This window comes from Jaculus jaculus, chromosome 16 (assembly GCF_020740685.1).
Source record: "Jaculus jaculus isolate mJacJac1 chromosome 16, mJacJac1.mat.Y.cur, whole genome shotgun sequence".
Taxonomy (NCBI): domain Eukaryota; kingdom Metazoa; phylum Chordata; class Mammalia; order Rodentia; family Dipodidae; genus Jaculus; species Jaculus jaculus.
In genome coordinates, this window is record NC_059117.1 from 40,799,771 (window position 1) to 40,819,183 (window position 19,413).

A 19,413-nucleotide genomic window follows, 5' to 3' on the forward strand; every position below is an offset into this window, starting at 1 on the left:
AATAGTGAAATACTATTTTTATTCACCACTGGTAAGAAAAAAAATAAGATATTCTTTCTGGAAATAATTTGACAATCTGTATCAAGCATTGTTAAAGTGTTCATACTCTGGAATGCCAGTTTCAGAAACATATCAGGGAAATATAGTGTCATTTACATATGTGAAAAATGACCCAGTGGAAGGACAGGAAATGGTGAAGCATGTGCTGGGCAGTAATGCTGCTAAATGGCTGCTTAAAAATACTTTGAGATTAAAAATGCCCACAATACAGTTGAGATAAACATATGACAAAACATATGTAAAGAAATACATGCAGGAAAAGGAAAACACAGCTTGAAGGATATACTCAGAAATATTAACCAGGGTCGACTTTAGGTAGAATGATTTAAGTACCCTTACGATCTTGGTTTGAACAAATTTCCATATTTATTAAATGCTACTGTGTAAAGAGAAAACTGTTTAATATGATATTGAATCAAACAGATAAACATCACAACAATGGCATACATATGTGCTTAGTATAACAATATATAGCTAAGTTTAGTCAAATACGTATATTTACACAACAGAATTTATTACCAAAAGAGAGTATGCTAATGATGGTGTCTTACATCTATAATTCTAGCACTCAGGAGTTCTGTTGCACAAGGATGACTACCACTGTGACTCCAACCTGGGCTACTGGGAACCTGTCTCAAAGAGGGTACTATATAGGATCAAGTTGTAACATATATGACTGAAAATGCCAAAAATAAACATACTGATTCAGAAAAGAGTAATGGAGATTACTGGCAAATATAGTATAGAGTGTGTCTATTTATATATCTAAGTTTTAAAATACATGTGAAATTCTAGAAAAACAGTGGCATTCCTGTATTTCATGTTAAAAACATAATTGATCTTCATTTTTCTTTTTAAATTTTTATCATTGACAACTTCCATAATTATAGATAATAAACCATCATAATTCCTTCCAATTTTACTTTTATGTATCTCACTGATAAGGAATCAATAACAGTGAGAATATACCTTTTCTGTGTTTAAGATTTTCAAAATAGTTTGGGAATACAATAACAGAAACTCATGAACCCAGGACCAGTTTAGGAAGCAAAATGCTCCAGCAGAGGCAGCACTCTGCATTCATTCCCCTGCTGCTTCTGCCCTGGGGACAAATGCAGCGCAGATTGGATGGTTCTTACTTCATACCCTGTTTTTATTACACATGTGCATACACTTCCCTAGGCACATAGCTTTCACTCAGGAGAAAATGCTGATGCCCTCATTTTGGGGGATTGAAAAAAAAATCTGACTACAAGACTTCTGTTTCAAGGCAGCTTTGGGAAACAGGTTTAAGCCACCAGCCGCCAAGCTGATTACGAGGGACAACGACAGCTGCGGAGAATGCCATCATCCTGTGCATGTATTTCTTTGCACAGTACTACATAACAACCAGAGGACAAGATTATCACAGTGCTCTAACATGGGCAGATCCAGCTCAGGGACACCCGTGGACCCTGTTACCATGTACAAAAGGGGAGAGCTGGAATCCTGACCAGCCACTCCTCACGGCAGCCAAAAGAAGAGCATTCACACACTCACACTTTAATTTGTAAAAGAAATTTTGTCGTCAGCCATATCTTTGAATTCAGATTGCCTATGATGGCTAAAACCACGTAATATTGAATAGTAATGTAAAAAGACAAAGCAAAAATTTAAGGCTTACTTACAATTTTGTCACATTGTGTGAATTAACACGTAAAGGCATATGTAAAAACATTTGTTGGTGAAATGTGGGTGATATCTTAATTTTGATTCCTGTCATTTTAATATTTACATATAAAATTTAAAGAGGTAAGATGGATTAAAAATAAATTATTATATATATGGTACACAACCACCAGGAGGACTAGAACTGAAATGACTGACAATATAAATTGTTGGTAAGCATGCCAGATAGCATCTTGCCAGTAGGCAAGTAGTATGTTCCACTACTTGAAAATCTGGCTGTCTGTGACAGTGAAACCCGCAGCTCTAGCATGACTCAGCAGTCCAGTTCTAGTGATACAGTAGAAGTGCTCAAGCACAAGAAGACCAGCTGACAGCACGCATGGCTTCTCTATTGATAGCAGCCAAAGACAATCAGCAGAGGGCAGATGAATAAACTAGGTCAGATAGTGGTACCTTATACAACAAGCAAGAGAAAAACATGTGCTGGTATATACAATGGATGGTTAAACCTCAAAGCCATATTGACGAGGCAGTATTATTTGTTCAGAAGGATGAGATCATGCCATCTTCTAGAGAGTAGATGGAACTGGAAAATATCATGCTAAGCAAAATAAGCCAGACACAGACAGCCAAGTATCATGTTTTCTTTCAGAAGTGGAAACTTATAAAAAATGGTCTAAAAATAGAAGAAAGATAACTAGGGATTGTAAAGGGTGTTGCAGGGAGTTGGCAAGAATGCACAAGTATGATGGATATGATCAACACATGTATGCATGTCTGGAAATATCATAGTGACTTCCACTTATCTGCATAGCTAATATGTGTTAAAAACTATTTAAAATACAGTTTATTGGCTGGGGAGATGGCTAAGTGGTTAAAGTGCTTGCCTGCGAAGCCTAAGGACCCATGTTCAACTCTCCAGATCCCACGTAAGCCAGATGCATAAGGTGACACAAGTACAAGATTGAATATGTGCACTAGGTGGAACACACATCTGGAGTTCACCTGTAGACTAAAATATAGTTTATAAAACTATGTTGACAAGAGCTGGGGAAATTGCTCAGCAGACAAATGTTCTTACTGCCCAAGTATGAGGAGAAGGTCTGAGACTGAGTTTGATTTATGGGTGTGGCTATGCATGTCTACCTAGGTGGGCAGGGGAGGTGTGTGGAGAGGAGAGAATTGCTGGGGGTTGCTGATCAGGAACAAAACAAAATTAATGATGAGAACAGCAGCTCTGGATCGAGTGGGAGATTCCATCTCAAACAAACAGGTAGCTGAGCAAAAAGATACCTGATGCCCTTCTCTGGCTGTGGCACATACGTGCACAGGGTTCAGACATCTGCATACACACATGCATGCTTTATACACAGATAACATACCATGCCATAAGAGTCTACACATACATACACAGGGTATTAAATAAATAAATAAATAAATAACAAAAGAAATAAGGTATAAATGGAAATTAAATGGCCAACCACCTCAGTTTACTTTTCCAGAACTATTCTATACAACATTAAATTGGTCCCATAATTCAGTTTACATGATAAACTTATTAAAAAGTGGGAGAGGTGATACCAGTGGTTACACCATTACCAGGCAGATTCCTGAGACAGAATGTGTTCTGTTTGTATTTAGCACTTTTGAGTGATGTTTTGTGTCCAGGGTATTAGAAACTGCAGGGCATATACTAATTTTTCAAGCTACATTAAGATTTTTGTCTTTGACAGCATACTATACAGATATGCATAAGCCCCTTAAAAACACTAGAGAAAGCCAGGTGTGGTGGCACATGCCTTTAGTCCTAGCACTCAGTAGGCAGAGGTAGGTGAGTCGCTGTGAATTCAAGGCCACCCTGATAGTACATAGTGAATTCCAGGCCAGCCTGGGCTAGAGAACGAGACTCTACCTTAGAAAAAAAACCCTAGAAAATAAAACCTTTATGCCTTAATACTTCAGAAATATTATGCCAAAGATCAGAAAGTGCCCTTATTTTTCAAAAAAGGTAAATGAGCTAATGGTATAATGCACCTTTATTATTGAAAGGTTTCTGGCTTTGAGCTTCCAAAACTATTTCTGCTACCTAACAAAGATTAAGTAATGTAATGCAGGAACCAGCCTTCCATCACACTTACTGGACTCATAAGAAGTGAACATCACTAAATCTTGTGGGTGCCACAGCCTGTGATAAAATGGGCAATAAAAGAAAGTAGCAATGCTGGTATGGGCACCAGGAAGAACACATCCAAGCAACCTCTGAACCAATTTCTTCCAAATGAATCCATCTCAATAATGAAGATGATAAGAAAATGAATCCAGCTTGCTACACAATTGCTCTATTTTTCTTTGTATATATCATAAAGGTGTCTGGACATGGCCCACGAATCCCACGGCACTCTCTCTGGGACAGAGAAGAACAAGTGTACTTAAGTCTGGGCAAGAGACAAGCTCAGACAGACATCATGTGATATGAGAGACAAAGCATACGATTTGCCCCAGTGACACTGCATTGCTGGAGAGGAATCACTGACTACAGCCAGATACTGTCAACTTGAAAGACTGTGTCCTTGAGGCCTGACACAGTCAAGACAGGATGCCAAGGAAGCCAGGCCAACTCCATTCTTTGGTTCTGGCACGCTGAATATAGGGGTAAGGGTATACTGGTCCCAACATCTGTAAATTATGTGGACCCATGTTGTCACCTAAATCTTCAAGGAAATTTCAGTAACTATGGTAGGTGGAGGCCATGGGAAGGCTTCTCTGTGAATCCTTCTGCTTGTCAAGTATCACATTTGTGGCCTTAGCATCATGCACAGTGAACTAACTGACAGGAAAACAATCATCAGCCAGCTTCAGTCAAGGGAAGAAGATCCCTGAGACAAAGGATGCCACAGTGCAATGACTAGAGATTAAATTACTACCTGCTTAAGGTGGAACAAAAAAGCCTCCTCAGCCATATTCTTCCTCTCTTTCTCTCTCTCTTTCTTTCTTTCTTTCTTTCTTTCTTTCTTTCTTTCTTTTAAGCCATTTTCTTTTATCAGCAACTAGACAATGACATCAAATACAACTTCACACTTGGTAATTCCATGTGGTCAACATGTATGATCAAAGAACCACCTATGTAAATTGTGAGTTGCAGGGCTTTAGAAACAATTCAAGACAGCAGAGTTGGCATGTAGGAGACCTGAGACTTACCTTAGCCCTGTGTCCAATCACCTGACATCTCCTGGTAATACAGAAAGATGCCTGCACAGGGACAGGCAGCCAAAAGATTTTGGAGTTCACGTCTTAAGTTTGTCATTTACTAGCTGTATGAACTTGGGTAAATCACTGAATATTTTTAGTCCGTGTTAACAAAAAAATGGGATGAGATCAATTTTTTAAAGAATTATGGCTCACTTGAGAAAAGGTATGTCTTCATAAGCAACCAGATCCCTGGAAGAATCTGTCACAGTCCTGTGTAAGACAGAAAGGATTATCTATTTTCATTCCTGTTATTGCTTCTGCCCAGCCCCAATCTACAGGGCAGTATGATGTCATGTAAAATACATAGAAAATCTTACGGAGAATAGGTATTAGTAGGAGAAGGTGCCATGACATTCAAAACACAAAGACTTTGGAAACACGCAAGCTTGCATTAGAACCTTGAAATGCCTGATGACTTAGAAAACTGACACCTTGAGGACTTGGGGATTTTAATCTAAGGGCAGCATTCACTGTCTTTCAATTAAGAGTATAAGAAACTAATTCCAGCATCTTCAGGATATCTTTTGTAACCATAATACCTAATGCCTACAGATGCCACAGGTATTTTCTCTATCACTGGACAACTGTAACTAATGTATCAAAATAGTTACACGAACTATTCACATGCAATTCTGGAAGCTATTAACTAGGTACCTGTGCTTTCTCATTTGAGGCTTTTAAGAAGCACATGTGTTATAATATCACAAATGTGTCATTTTATTATTTTGACAACTGTATTCTATGAATTGGTTTTCTTTGTAATCCGATATATTTTAGTTCATGAATTTAAAAACATTATTTTGGGAAGTAGTCCAAACATTTTTACCAGCTTTCCAAAGGGGTCCAAGGCGTGTGCGTGCGCACACACACACACACACACACACACACGGCTATGTGGTCCCACAACCTCCCTGCCAATCCATTTCTCTAGGTGAAATGGAGTTAACTGCTGTGACACCAGGAGATGGTGATGATGAATGACAGCCAAGTGCACTGCCTAGTGACCAGCACACAGTACATGCATGCTCAAAGACCGACACTAATCTGTTGAAAATAATGGAAGTAGGGCTAATTTTTTTTGTTTCTCAACATGACAATTCCATTAAAAGTTACCTTTATCCTTCAAGGACTTTAGGTCAACCGCTTTGTGGCTCAGTTGCTCTAATTTGTTGGATGGCCTTGCGTGTCATTTTGGACCACATTTCTGTAGGGATTGTCCTCTCTTTCTTCATTCAGACTGCTATAACTGGAAACCGCCTACACACAGGCCAAAGGTGAGATGCTCAACAAAGAGCCTGCCCTGTGGCCAAGGACAGGTGAGCCTTCCAGGACTCAGGTAAGCTGATTGAGCCACTGCTCTGAGCGAATGACCAAGGTATTGGCCATGGTGGAGGAAATGAGAGCAAGTTATTTAGAAGCTGGGAACACAGGGGTGTTTTAGAGCTTGCTTGTGAAAGGGCTTTCAGAGGCAGGATGAGTCTTTAGGCTCAGCATAATGAACCTCAATGGGAGAAAATTAAGTGATGCTTTACCCTGAATCCCAGATCAACAGTCTGAGCATATGAGAGTATTCTGCAAATGGTAATGCACAGGGCTACAGAGGGAAGATTCATGGTCTTTTTAATTAACTCCGAGGTGCTGTACATGAGGGGAAAATGATAAATCAAGCAGATTACTGCCAGCAATCTGAATTTCCAAATGAAATAAGAGAGGTGTTGGGCCTTGAGTCATTTTATAAATGTGTATGGTGGGGGTGGAGGGGATCGTCAAGGTCATCTCTTAGGCTATAATTTGCCACTCTGTGATTCAATTTTATACCATGTGCAAAGTATCTGCCATACACTCAGGTGTGAAAAGGCAGGAAACAGGAAGATGGGTGAAGTAGACCACAGAAGGGAAATGGGACAGACACACGTAAAACTGATCACTATTCATGCTTTTACCTAAAGTAGATGTATTGAACACTTGCTGTACAACAGGGTTCCTGGAACTGAGGATATAGTGATGATGAAATGGCCAAAGCCTGTGTCCTTATGGGGCTCCCACATGCTAGAGGGGAAGACAGGAACTCAATAATACACCAATCAACGAACCATGGGATTTGGGGCCGCAAGAAGAGCTATGAAGAATAAAAAGAAAGAATGAGGGGACAAAACCAGGGAATAGGGCACTGCTTAAATCAGGGAATGCCTGCTGGACAGAAAGGAAAAGAAAAGGCAGTCTCTGTGAACTCTGGCTGGAGAATGTCCCAGCAATGGGACCTGCAAGGACTGGAGCCAGGGCCTTGGAGCAGGGAAGTGTTTGTTGTGCTCTGGGAACAGGCACTATGCTCCCACTAAGGCTGGTAAGGATGGAGTGTTAAGGAGCCAGCACTGATCAGAGAAGCCCTCTGGTTGCAGTAAGGAGTTTTGCTTTAATACCAAATGTGATAAGAAACCACTGGCAGGAGAGAGAGATGATGTAGTTTAGATTCTAGTGAATCAGAAATAAAAGCAAAGAAACACTGGCCTTTAGAATAAGAATGAATCCACCTGCAGCTTTGTTATTCAGAGTGAAGTGAACACACATGTCAACAAGCCTGGCACGTATCTGAGCATGCAGTCACCAACAGTGGAAAGAGAACAAATCCTTACAGGGTCATAACTTAGAATTTTAACGTAGATTCCATGGCACCTAGCTACATTGACCTAGAAGGATTGAATGAAAAATGAAAGGCAAATATACACATGCATTCTATATAGAAATATACTCATGTATGCTATGTATTACATATAGTGTTTATGCCAGGTTATCATTTTATTTAATTATTTATTTCCTTGTAAGCAGAGAGAAGCAGACAGAGACAGACAGAGAATGGGCACACCAGGGCCCCTAACTGCTGGAAATAAACTCCAGAACCATGTACCCCTTTTATCTATCTGGCTTTACATGGGTACTGGGGAATCGAACTTGGGTTGTTAGGTTTTGCAGGCAAGTGCCTTAACTGCTGGACCATCTCTTCAGCCCAGGTTCCCCATCCCCTCTTTTTTTGTGAGTTCTCACTCTACCCAGGGCTGAACCTTGAACTAACTCTGTAACCTCAGTCTGGCCATGAACTCATAGTAATCCTACCCTAGCCTCCAAAGTGCTGGGATTACAGTGTGTGCTACCACACCCTGCTTCAGGTTCCCTGCTTTATAAAGGCAAATGTCACAACCAATTCAACCAAATTGACATAATTTTACATGAAGAATGTGGATGGAATTCCTCATTACATTAACATTTATTTACTTGACTGGTAAGCTAGTAGGGAATTGGGAGAAAAAAACACTACTGTTCTTAAATTTATTTTACACAGTGATTTGTATTAATACTATGATCTTGGAAAAGAAACTTAGGAAATTATTTAAATAACTCCTATAGATTGGGAACCCTTCATAAAATAAGTAGTGTTAATGTCACTCTGGATGAATAGGATTTTAATGGCCAGAGCAGAGTAGAGCTGAGGAAGGACATGAGCTGATGGTTAACTTGGAAGAGTTTTATACATGGAGCTGACAGAAGAATTCTTTTGACAGATCTTCTGATGGCAACTGATAGGCAGGGTTGCAGTGGAGGTAGGCAGCAAGAAAGATTAAGGAACTCTTGGTCTTGGGTCCATACAAAACAGGAAGTAGTAGCCTCAAGGAAGGACAGTGTCAGGAGAAGGACTTAAGACGTGATGAGGGTACAGGTGTCAGAGACGTGGTGCCTGAGAACTTTAGAAATGGGGTGAAGGAAAGTCCTAGGATATATGAAATTCTATGTTTCCTTGACAAATGAGGTGGTGCATACCACTAAACAACATTATGGAGTCAGAAGAGGAGCCACTCTGGAGGGGACCTAACAGAATGGACTAGTACTGGGTAAGTGAGGATTTGAAGACACTGGGATTGAGTGACCAATTACAGTTAAGGTCATGGGACAGAATAAATACTGACAGAAACACAAAATACAAGTGTCAAATATCAACAGAAAGCTGAAACTCTAGGGACAAAATTATGAAGAAGTTATTATTTGTGTGGCAAAGAGGTAGAAGCAGCAGGACAGAAGCAGGTAATGGGCTGAGGAGAGGAAAGGGACTCACAAAGAAAGTAGCCTGCATCATTAATGCACACAAGCCAAGGAGGGCCAGGCATTAAGGAAGATACCTCAGTTAGCCATGAAAAGGTAACAGAAGCAGGGAAGAAACTCTGGTGTGAGAGACCTTACAGTAGCTTGTCGTGACTGAAGGGAGCTGAGAAGAGGTCTGAAGCCACAGACATGAGAGATGCATGTAGCCACAGGGATGATTTTGAAGAAAGGAGGAAGTGAAAGACAAGATCCAGATGAATTTGGAAATGAAAAAGGAGGGAAGCTAAGACTAGACACAGAAATGGCCTGAAACTAAGTTTCAGGAGCTGAAAGCAATTCCTGCTGAGGGATGGGGCATTCCTTTGGGAACTTGAGTAGAGTGGAAAATGCTGGAAGCTGGGCTGTGGTAAGTTGAGCAAGGTTTCAATTGAGAGGGAAGGATTATGGAACAATCTTGAGAGTCCAGCTGAGGTTGGAAAGCCTGTGCTTGAAGCAAGGTGAATCACACTGCTGTGTGCCTCTCTGGAGCGACTCTCAGCAGCTGCGGGGGACAAAGTGCATGCACGATTTATCTGAGGCTGAGGGCTGCAGACAATGAGGGCAAGATCACGGGCGCAAGAGAATTGAAAGCACATTCAAAGCCACTGCCCAGGAGTCATGTCAAGGCAGGAAGGGCTGAGGCTCAAGGGGACTTGAGGCCAGTGTGGCAGAGGGAGGACTCTTATAGGACAGGGTGGCATGGGAGACTGGCCAGTGGGGAAACCTCATGGCTTGAAATAATGAAAATATAGCAGCTCTTGCTTAGGACAAAGTCCAGGTTTCCATGCAGGAAAAGAGTCATGAGGAATTCTAACCCTATTTCTAGATGGTTTCAACACTGCTAAAGTTTTTTGTCCTGCAATAAGTGAAGATTTAAAAAGAAATGCAATGCAGCTCTGAGCTGGGCTCACAGATGCACAAGAGCAGTCAGATGCTGTTGAGTGAGCACGTGTGGCCCGAGGAAGTTGAGTTGCCTGAGCAAACCTGCTTAAAGCATTAATTGCCCAGGCATCAACTATAAACTATAAAGGCTTGTGGAGGCCCAGTGCCTAGCACGTCATCATATCACCTAGCTCTGCCAACTCACCTCTCCTACCATGCGTTTTGTGCCAGCCATACAACCAAATTCTCTTTTGTAGCTTCACAGTGGCCCTCAAGAGTGTATGGCCCCTGCCGAGCACAGTGAGCAGGCCAAGCTAGGGTAGAGACATTGCAAGGAAAGTCTGGCAGACAGCCATCTCAGCTTTGTTTCAATGCATGTCCATAAAAACACAGGCTAAGAAAATGGTAGCGCTATGTCTGGTGTTTGAGACCTAACAGCATGCAACATGTTTATGGCACACATTAGACCCCAAACTTCAGTCTGGGGCTCGGGTACACAACAGAGACCTCAGATCTGGAGACAAAGGAGGGAAATCAGAAAGCATGTTTGCACTGTAATAAATAAGACTGCTCTTAGAAGACCATAAACAGGTGGTTTCATGAAAAAAAAAATCACTGCTTTTAGATTTTTTAAAAAAGTCAAATGTTTAGGCTTGTTTGTATAAAATAAGTAGAAGGCCCTTACAAGCTCTGCTAATTACAGTATTTTTATGAGGCTGCAACTAACTATAATTTGGCAAAAATGAGTTCAACTGAAACAGCAAGAGTGAGAGTTTGGGAGGATTAGGTGAGGTTTTGAGTAGGAAGAAAAGTAGCAAATAGGAAGCAAGTTTTGGTTTATGTAGGCAGAAGGAGAAATTAAAAAGTGAAGGATCCAGACTGATTTTATTTTCATCCAAATAGCCTCTTACTGGACATATTTTTTGCACTGAATTCTTGAATACATGTATAATGGCTGCTTTCAAGTCAACTGTTTGTAAATGTAGTATTTAAGCCATGTCCTAGACAGTCTCCAGTGACTGCCTTGTTTTCCTTGCCTAGGGGAAGAGTTTCCTATTTTGTGTCTGGTAATTTTTATTGTATACTAGACATTGTGATATCAAATTTATTACTATGAAGAATACTGGGTTTTGTTTTAGCAGGCAGTTCTATTTCAGGCTGGTCATACCAAACTTATACAGATACTACATTATATTTTATTAGGACAAATCACTGGAAACTCTCAATATATTCTAAGATCCTGTAACCTTAAGACCAACCTAAAAACTCTGTTAAGGATCTTAGGTGGGAGGGGGCAGGGCGAGGAAGGTGGGGTGCTTTGTTTGAATGTCTCTTGAGTAAGCCATCTCCTATAATCTCAATAATATGACTAAGGTATTAACATGTTTCCAGGCTAGCTGCCCTAGGACCTTCTGGCACAATGGCAGCAGGAAGCACATCTTACTCCATTTCTATCCCTATAGATTTTGTTAGCATTCACTGCTTACACTGCTTCTGTGCAGTGTACCCTCAGCCAGGGGCTCACGGAGGACCCTCAAACGTATTTTTCAGAAATCCTGCAACAGCTCCCGTGTCTCCAGGCACCCCTCCTTGAACACAGTACATGTACATATACAGATGTGTGCATGCACATATTACAACTTAATATCTTAATTCTGACTTCTGGCTCCCTCAGCTTGAAGGGGAATTGGGTGGCCAGTTGAGAGAGAGGGTCCAGAGAGGGAATGCTGAGCCTGCCTACTTCAACAGAACCAGAATTCAGCATCTGGTCCAGTCTCACCCAATCAGTTCTCTTTCATACCCCCATCCAGGTGGGCCAACCCCTTCCTAAGCCCAGACCAATCAGCTCTCTGTGGAGCTCACCTGCGTCTGAGGGTAAAGCCCACCACAATAAATTATAAATAGATCTTTACCAGGTAGGCAAGGCCTCCTTTCTGGCTTTGCACTTTTCCTCAATTTCCAAGTGTATGCTCCGGTGAGCCCCCCACCCTAGAGCTGCCGGGTTGACATGGGGGGATGCTACTCCCACATTGGCTCTCTATCCTCTCCTTCCCTCCACATGGCTGGAGTTCTTTGTACTTTTCTTCTTTTAATATAACAAAGTCTAAGTCTTACCCTCTGGTCTATGGATTTAATTATTCAAAGTAGTCATAAGACAAGATTCCAGCATACCCAATATTTCTTGATTCATTGTCAAGGAGCCCCAAACTCTGGAAACAAGCTTTGTGAGGCTGTTGTGTTTTGCCTGGGCTCTAGCACCTTGCAGTCTAGTAAGGACACTGGCCTTAGTAAGTTGGGTGGTCATAACACTTATGATCTCAAGCTTATCTTTTCCTAGGATTCCTAATCTTACACAACCTATTGTGTAGAGCCTCAATATTGCCATCTCATAATTTGTCTATTTATTTACTGTAGGACAATTAGAGATAGCTATCATGCTGCACACAAGACGAATGCAGATAGGAGTCTGTAATTTTATTTTATTTTATTTTATTTTTTAAATCCGGGTGCGGTGGCGCACACCTTTTTTTTTTTAATTTTTTATTTATTTATTTGAGAGCGACAGACACAGAGAGAAAGGCAGAGAGAGAGAATGGGCGCACCAGGGCTTCCAGCCTCTGCAAACATCTTGCTAATGTGGGACCTGGGGAACCGAGCCTCGAACCGGGGTCCTTAGGCTTCACAGGCAGGCGCTTAACCGCTAAGCCATCTCTCCAGCCCAGGAGTCTGTAATTTTAATTGAAGGTCTTTCTATGCACAAGAACAGGAAGATCTTGAGTTCCTATCACTTGCTTTCTCTCTTTTTTAAAAAATATTTTTACTGCCGGGCGTGGTGGCACACGCCTTTAATCCCAGCACTTGGGTGGCAGAGGTAGGAGGATCACTGTGAGTTCAAGGCCACCCTGAGACTATATAGTGAATTCCAGGTCAGCCTGGGCTAGAGTGAGACCCTACCTCAAAAAAAACCAAAAAAAAAAATATGTATATATATATTTTTACTTATTTATTTTCAAGCAGAGAAAGACACACAGAGAAACAAAGAGAATGGGTGGGCCAAAGCCTCCAGCTGCTTCAAACAAAGCCCAGATGCATGTACCACTAAAGTCGTCAGGTTTTGTAGGCAAGCTCCCTAGTCACTGAGCCATCTCCTCCAGCCCCCTCATCTACCCACACTCTTATTACACATAGGCAATGAGTATTTATTATGTTGTCTCACACTGGCCTCAAACTCATGGTGATCTACTTCTGCCTCCTGAGTGCTGGGATTAAAGGCATGTGCCACTATACATGGCTGACAATGAATATTTATTGATGGCCTACAGTACATCAGATAGTGTCCTGGAGATAGGGACATGGTGTTGGGAGATGAGAATGGCTCTGCTCTCATGGGGTTATTTGCTGGTGGAAACTTTTCCAGTCCCCTCTTAAGGCAAGGCATTCTCTATAGCTGTTCCTCTAATTACTGGATTGAGAGGAATAAGGAGGACTTTTGCTTATGTGGCACTGGCACATGTGCTTTATGGGCATGATTTTTTTTTTTCTTGGAGGTAGGGTCTTGCTCTAGCCCAGGCTGACCTGGAATTCACTCTGTAGCCTCAATGTGGTCTCAAATTCACAGCGATCCTTCTACCTCTGCCTCCTGAGTGCTGGGATTAAAGATGTACATCACCACACCCAGCTATGATTTATTTTATTCTTTTAATACAGTAAGGAAGGCATGTTAGAGATGAGAAAACAGTAGCTAAGATGTGCCAGCCCTGTCACATGCTCCAGCGCTCTTACCTGCTGCACTCACTCACCCTTTAAAACCACAGTGTCCTACTGTAAGTCAACGAGTTGGAGGTACAGTGGATGAGGGCTATTGAAGAGCTCTTGGAATTAATGGCCTACTGAAATATAATTTAACTTTCAGAGAAAATATTAAGCCAAATTAAAACCATTTTTAGAGTTCAAACCTACAATTCATTGTGTTCAGCAGTACAGCAGAGTCCTACAAAGAGAATCAGAATAGACTGTAATATAGTTATAAGAAGGCATTAAATTTTATTGGGCAATAGATGACAAGGATTGAGCATAAGAAATGACCCATTTGCGATTTTGCAAAATGAGTAAATGCAGGTAAGTGTCTTAACCATTAAGCCATTTCTCCAGCCCTATTTTCATGTATTTAAATTCTCTCAGTTATCTGTTTCTGGAGAGTCACAGTAATTAACAAGTCACACCATCACCTTGAGGTAGATCTCTGAATTATTTAAGATAGTAACTTGAAGGAAATATCCAGAGGCTGTTCATTCTTCTCAGAAAGCTTTGAATGAAGACTCATATGACTTCCCCCAGCAATTCATCTATCCATCCTTGCCTGGTGGATGAGCCATGGTGGAGGACCGTTGTCCATGTTTTCTCTGGCTTTTCTTCCCCATTCATTGTAGACCTAAGATGTTTCTTGTCATAGAAGATGAGTTATACTGGGATTCATACTGCACGCTGAACCCTACTCCTATGTAATTGCTGTAATGATGATGTATCAATAATAATTACATAGGAAGTCCTGGCTACTTTTTAAACAGGGTTTTTAGCTTCCCTGGTTTCCTACTGTTTCATCTTATTAGGTTGCTAACCTCTAATTATGTAGGGCATGGTAATTAGTCTATATTATTTTTATGTGACCAGCTGTCCCGTCCTGCATTTCCAATGTTACTCTTCTACATTATCTTCTTTTCTTTTTCAAAAATATTTTATTTATTTATTTGAGGGGAGGGAGGGAGGGAGAGAAAAGAGAGGGAAAGAGAGAGAGAGAAAGAGAATGGGCATGCCAGGGCCTCAAGCCCCAAGCTTGTTTAAGCTCCAGACACATGTGCCATCTTGTGCATTTGGCTTACATGACTGGGGAATTTAATCTGGATCCTTAGGCAGGCAAGCACCTTAACCATTAAGCCATCTTTCTAGCCCTCTTCTTTTGTTTTTAATGAGAGAGTGAGAGAGAGAAAAAGAATGAGTGAGAGAAAGAGAGAGAGAAAATCAGCATGTCCAGGCCTCTAGTCACTGCAATCAAGCTCCAGACATACGCACCATCTGGTGTGCTTGTGGGGCCTTGCACACTTGCATCACCTTGTGCATCTGGTTTATGTGGGACCTGGAGAGTCGAACATGAGTTCTTAGGCTTCATAGGTAAGCACCTTAACCACTAAACCATCTCTCTAGCCCCCTCTTCTTTTATTAATCATTACTTAGCTCTCTGATATCCCAAGTCTTGTGAGATGCTGAAGCCTACCTGTGAGGGTTTGAACCCAATGTTCCCTGGGTACTATCCTTTGTATTTTTCTCTCTTATTTTCTCACACATGGACTGTGAGGTTTCCCAGAGGCTTCATGACACCTGCATTGCAGCAAGCTGAAGCAACTGATTAAATAGACTCACTTTCAAGGGACGAAAAGAGTTTTCTCTTTTTACCTGTAAAGATCTGTTATGCTCAACATTAAGTTGAGTTTAAAACAATTTCAAATAGGTTAAACAAAAATAATGATTATTACCCAATTACTTTCTTCTTCTTTAAAGAAATCCTCAAAGGAAGCTGCATATTAAAGACCCTAACTCTTTGCTCATTGTTAGTCAATGTTACACCCAAATAAAGTTTTATTCTTAGTTTCTAAGAAGTCCAAGTGTCCATCAGGGTTGTGTGAACAGACACTTGTAGTGGGAAATATTATTTGGCTGCTTTCCCTTTTTAGCAGAGTTAGTATTTATTTTCCTTTGAGGTTTAAGAGTAAAGACATATCTTATTTATTCATCTTTATTGGTTTTTGAAATAGTATTCCTGGGCTGGGCATGGTGGTATATGCTTGTGATTCAAGCACTTTGAAGACAGAGACAGGAAGATTCTTGCTACAAATTCAAGGCTGGCCTGGTCTATACAGTGAGTTCCAGGCCAGCCAGGACCACACAGTGAGAGTGTCTCAAAAGACTAAAGAAAAGACAGGTGTAGTTTTCTGCTATATTCAGGATATTGCTGCAAAGCTGGGGTTCTTCCCCATGCCCTAACCCTTAAAGCTGTTCTGGTGTCCATACTGACTTCTTTTTTTCTTTTCTTTCATTTTGTTTTCAAGTTAGAGACTCGCTCTAGCCCAGACTGACCTGGAATTCACTCTGTAGTTTCAGGGTGGCCTCGAACTCACAGCCATACACTTACCTCTGCCTCCCGAGTGCTGGGAGTAAAGGTATGCACCAGTATGCCTGGCTTCATCTGAATTTTGACACCACCTTTCTCTTCTCTTCTCAAAGGTCCCTAAGATTCCCCTTGCCTGTCTTTATGGTATGGCCAGGTTTGCACTTCTCAGTTGCTTAGCCCTCTTATTTTCTTCACTAGGTTTTATGTCCTTCCTGTAAACAGGTATCCAGAGTATCCATGGTGTGATAGTGACAGCCCTGAACCCAGCACCACTGACATGAAGGCATGTTGCATGAAGAGCTAGTAACATGGCGACCTTTCACACATGGTCCTTTTCTACACAGAAAGGGCATTAATAAGATTACTGCTTCATAACATAAGTCTATTTCTCTACCAGGTAGATCTGATCCATCAGTTGTTAATTTTCTCAGGCCTAAAAATAATGAAGTGTCAAGTTCAAGATCTATCTTCTCCAGGTCTAGCTTTCAGTTTATAGCAAATACAGAAGACAGAGGACCCCCACTCCCATGGTAACTGGGGACACAAGAGAGAATTTAGAGGAACTTTTGGTGGGCCAGCAGGTCTATCTCTTTGGTAAGTAATTTTTAGTCAAAGGGACCATGCAAGATTAAAAGAACCTGGAAGGGAAAACATTCAGATCCAATGTGATGCTCTGGGTGGACCTTGGCCTAGAAGAAATATGTTCAGGCACCAGGGAAATGGTTCAGCAGTTAAAGGCACTTGCTTTCAAGCTGGTGAACACAAGTTCAATCCTCTTTAGCACCCACATAAAGCTGGGTACAAAGTGATACCTGCTTTTATAATCCTAATGCACCTACAGCAATAAAAGGCAGAACCAGAAGAATCTGAAAGTTCACAAACAGCAGTGGCAGAAGAAACACCCTGAGGCTGTCCTCCGACCACCACACGTGCACCTTGGCATGAGCATGTCCCCACACATCATACACACACAAGTAAAGAATTTTTTATTTTATTATGGAGGGGCAGAATTGGCATGCCAGAGCCTCTAGCCATGCAATCTAACTAGATGCATGCGCCACCTTATGCACATGCACTACCTTGTGCATCTGGCTTATGTGGGTTCTAGGGAGTCGAACCTATGTCTATCAGCTTTGCAGCCAAGCACCTTAATCATTAAGCTATTTCTCGAGCCCATAAAGAATATTTCTGAAGCATTAAACAGTAGTACATAAATTTATATGCATATATAAATATATATGATATATTTTATCCAAGTCACAATATCCAAACTATTGAAAGTCCTATTTAGTTGTATCATTTCTCTAATAAATGTTTCACATAAATACATAAGTAATCACAATGATTCAGGGTCAAAAATAGTCCTATTTAATACATCAATTAATCTATATGCTTATTCATCTGATCTCCAAATGTCACTGGGATGACATGTTATAATTACATGTACATAGAAGTAAAGATTTTTCAAAACCCTTTATAGATACTGGAAGTAGCATAAGTTCTATAAAAAATCCAGGTAAGTACAGACATGTTTATTTGCATCTGATGTGATTAGGAAGGGATTCTAAGTGAATGTGTGTCAGAGTTAAAGGTAATGAAAGCTCAGAGGTATCCTTTATCATGCTTTGGGAGGCTGAGGGGCAGACATACAAGCAGATGCTTACTTTAATGACTCCTTCTGCAAACATGCGTCACATAAGTACTAGAAGCTGAGCACAGGTGACTAATTCACAACTCTCTCTGGGCAGAAATTAAGTTTCCTGAGAGGCACTAAAATGAAACAGTACAGATAATTCATTCCCAGATTTCCACTCCAGACCTTGAACCACAGTCTGGTACCAGGAGACTGGAAATATGCCTCACCTTACAGGAAAGGGTCAATAGGTATACATCCCCTGAATTATGAGCAGAGTTTCTTGTCCTTGTTAAAAACTAGTCTTGCTTTTACTCTGTCCACTTCACGTTGGGAGTGTGTTTTCTTAACCCAAGGTGATCTCAAGTTCTCCCCCCCGCAATTACTGTCTCCTTAATTATTTGACTTGGCTGAGACATTAAGTCTTCTTTTAAACCTGATAGATCAAATTCAAAATGGGTCTCTAAAGTTGGACTTGCAGGTTCAATTTAAGTAAAAACTCATGTGACTCAACACAGATGGGGTCAGTTGTTAACAATGTTTCTACTAAAAGATGAGCTGTTACAAAATAACTTTCTGAAACTAAATTGTTTCAATTTGTTAGAGTCCAATATATTCAAATATTCCAACCATGTTTTGGATTCATAAAGTACCTCTTCACCCCAGGATTTAAAAGGTTCACTCAAACATAAATCCACTAATCTCTCACACTGCTCTATGAAGTCAAAAGAGCATATTCTGACTCTGCATACAAAATACTTCCAGAATGAGCTTATAAATCAGTCGTGTTTTCAGCCATATGCACAGAAGGCTGCAATTCCATATCCCCAACAGAGAAACAAGAAAACTCCACATAGAGATGATACTTCAAAACCATCTCACATAAGCATTTTAAAACAGAAAATATTTTTTCTACTCTGCTAAGAAGATACATCTTAAAGTAAATCCAGTGGTGGTCATATTTCTGAACATGGCTTACCTATTAATGTAGCTGAGGGCAACATAGGTTGGCTGCTGTAATTCTTGCTTTTCTAAAACACGTGGATCTGTATCTGTAATAAAAACACAATTATAATATTTTAGGTTTTTGAGGCTACCTAACATAAAGAAACAAATTAAACAAAGAAAAAGATAAATCTAGAAGACTTCTGTTTAAAGTAAACTCAGTCAGAAAAGCACAATCATTTGTTCATTCATTCATAAATAACAAGATATTGCATTACTTTTCAAGGGAATTCCAAACATCAACAGTGATAAAACGCCCATCTGTCACACAAACTCTTGCACAATCCCCCTCATAAATATTGGTTTTCACTGCTTACAGTTACAATGTTGGCATGGTTTTCGGTGGTTAATCGGCCTAAGAAAGCAAGCCTCTGTTAATTATGCTCACTTCAATGCTGGAACAAATTAGCTTCCATTGGAAAGCTCCATCAATTTGAAAATCTACTGAGCATTGTTCTTGTTCACTGAACACTTTTCTGCATTTCGATTCATATTCTGGAGGGTAGCTCTTCTCCTTTTTACATGTATAATGAGTTATTATAGGTTTTCTAGACTTTTAACCAGATATTCTCTTACTGGTTTAGAATCAACAAACAGCACATTCACCAGAGGAGTTTTT

At 40.6% G+C, this 19,413-nt stretch overlaps 1 protein-coding gene across 1 annotated transcript in view; it reads right to left on the reverse strand.

Annotated features, from left to right (window-relative positions):
• The window catches only part of Jazf1 (JAZF zinc finger 1), a 336,912-nt gene that overhangs the window by 139,124 nt on the left and 178,375 nt on the right, over positions 1-19,413 (reverse strand). The window contains exon 2 of the mRNA XM_045136032.1: positions 18,769-18,841. Coding sequence (XP_044991967.1) covers positions 18,769-18,841 — 73 coding nt within the window. The remainder of the gene's footprint in view (positions 1-18,768; positions 18,842-19,413) is intronic.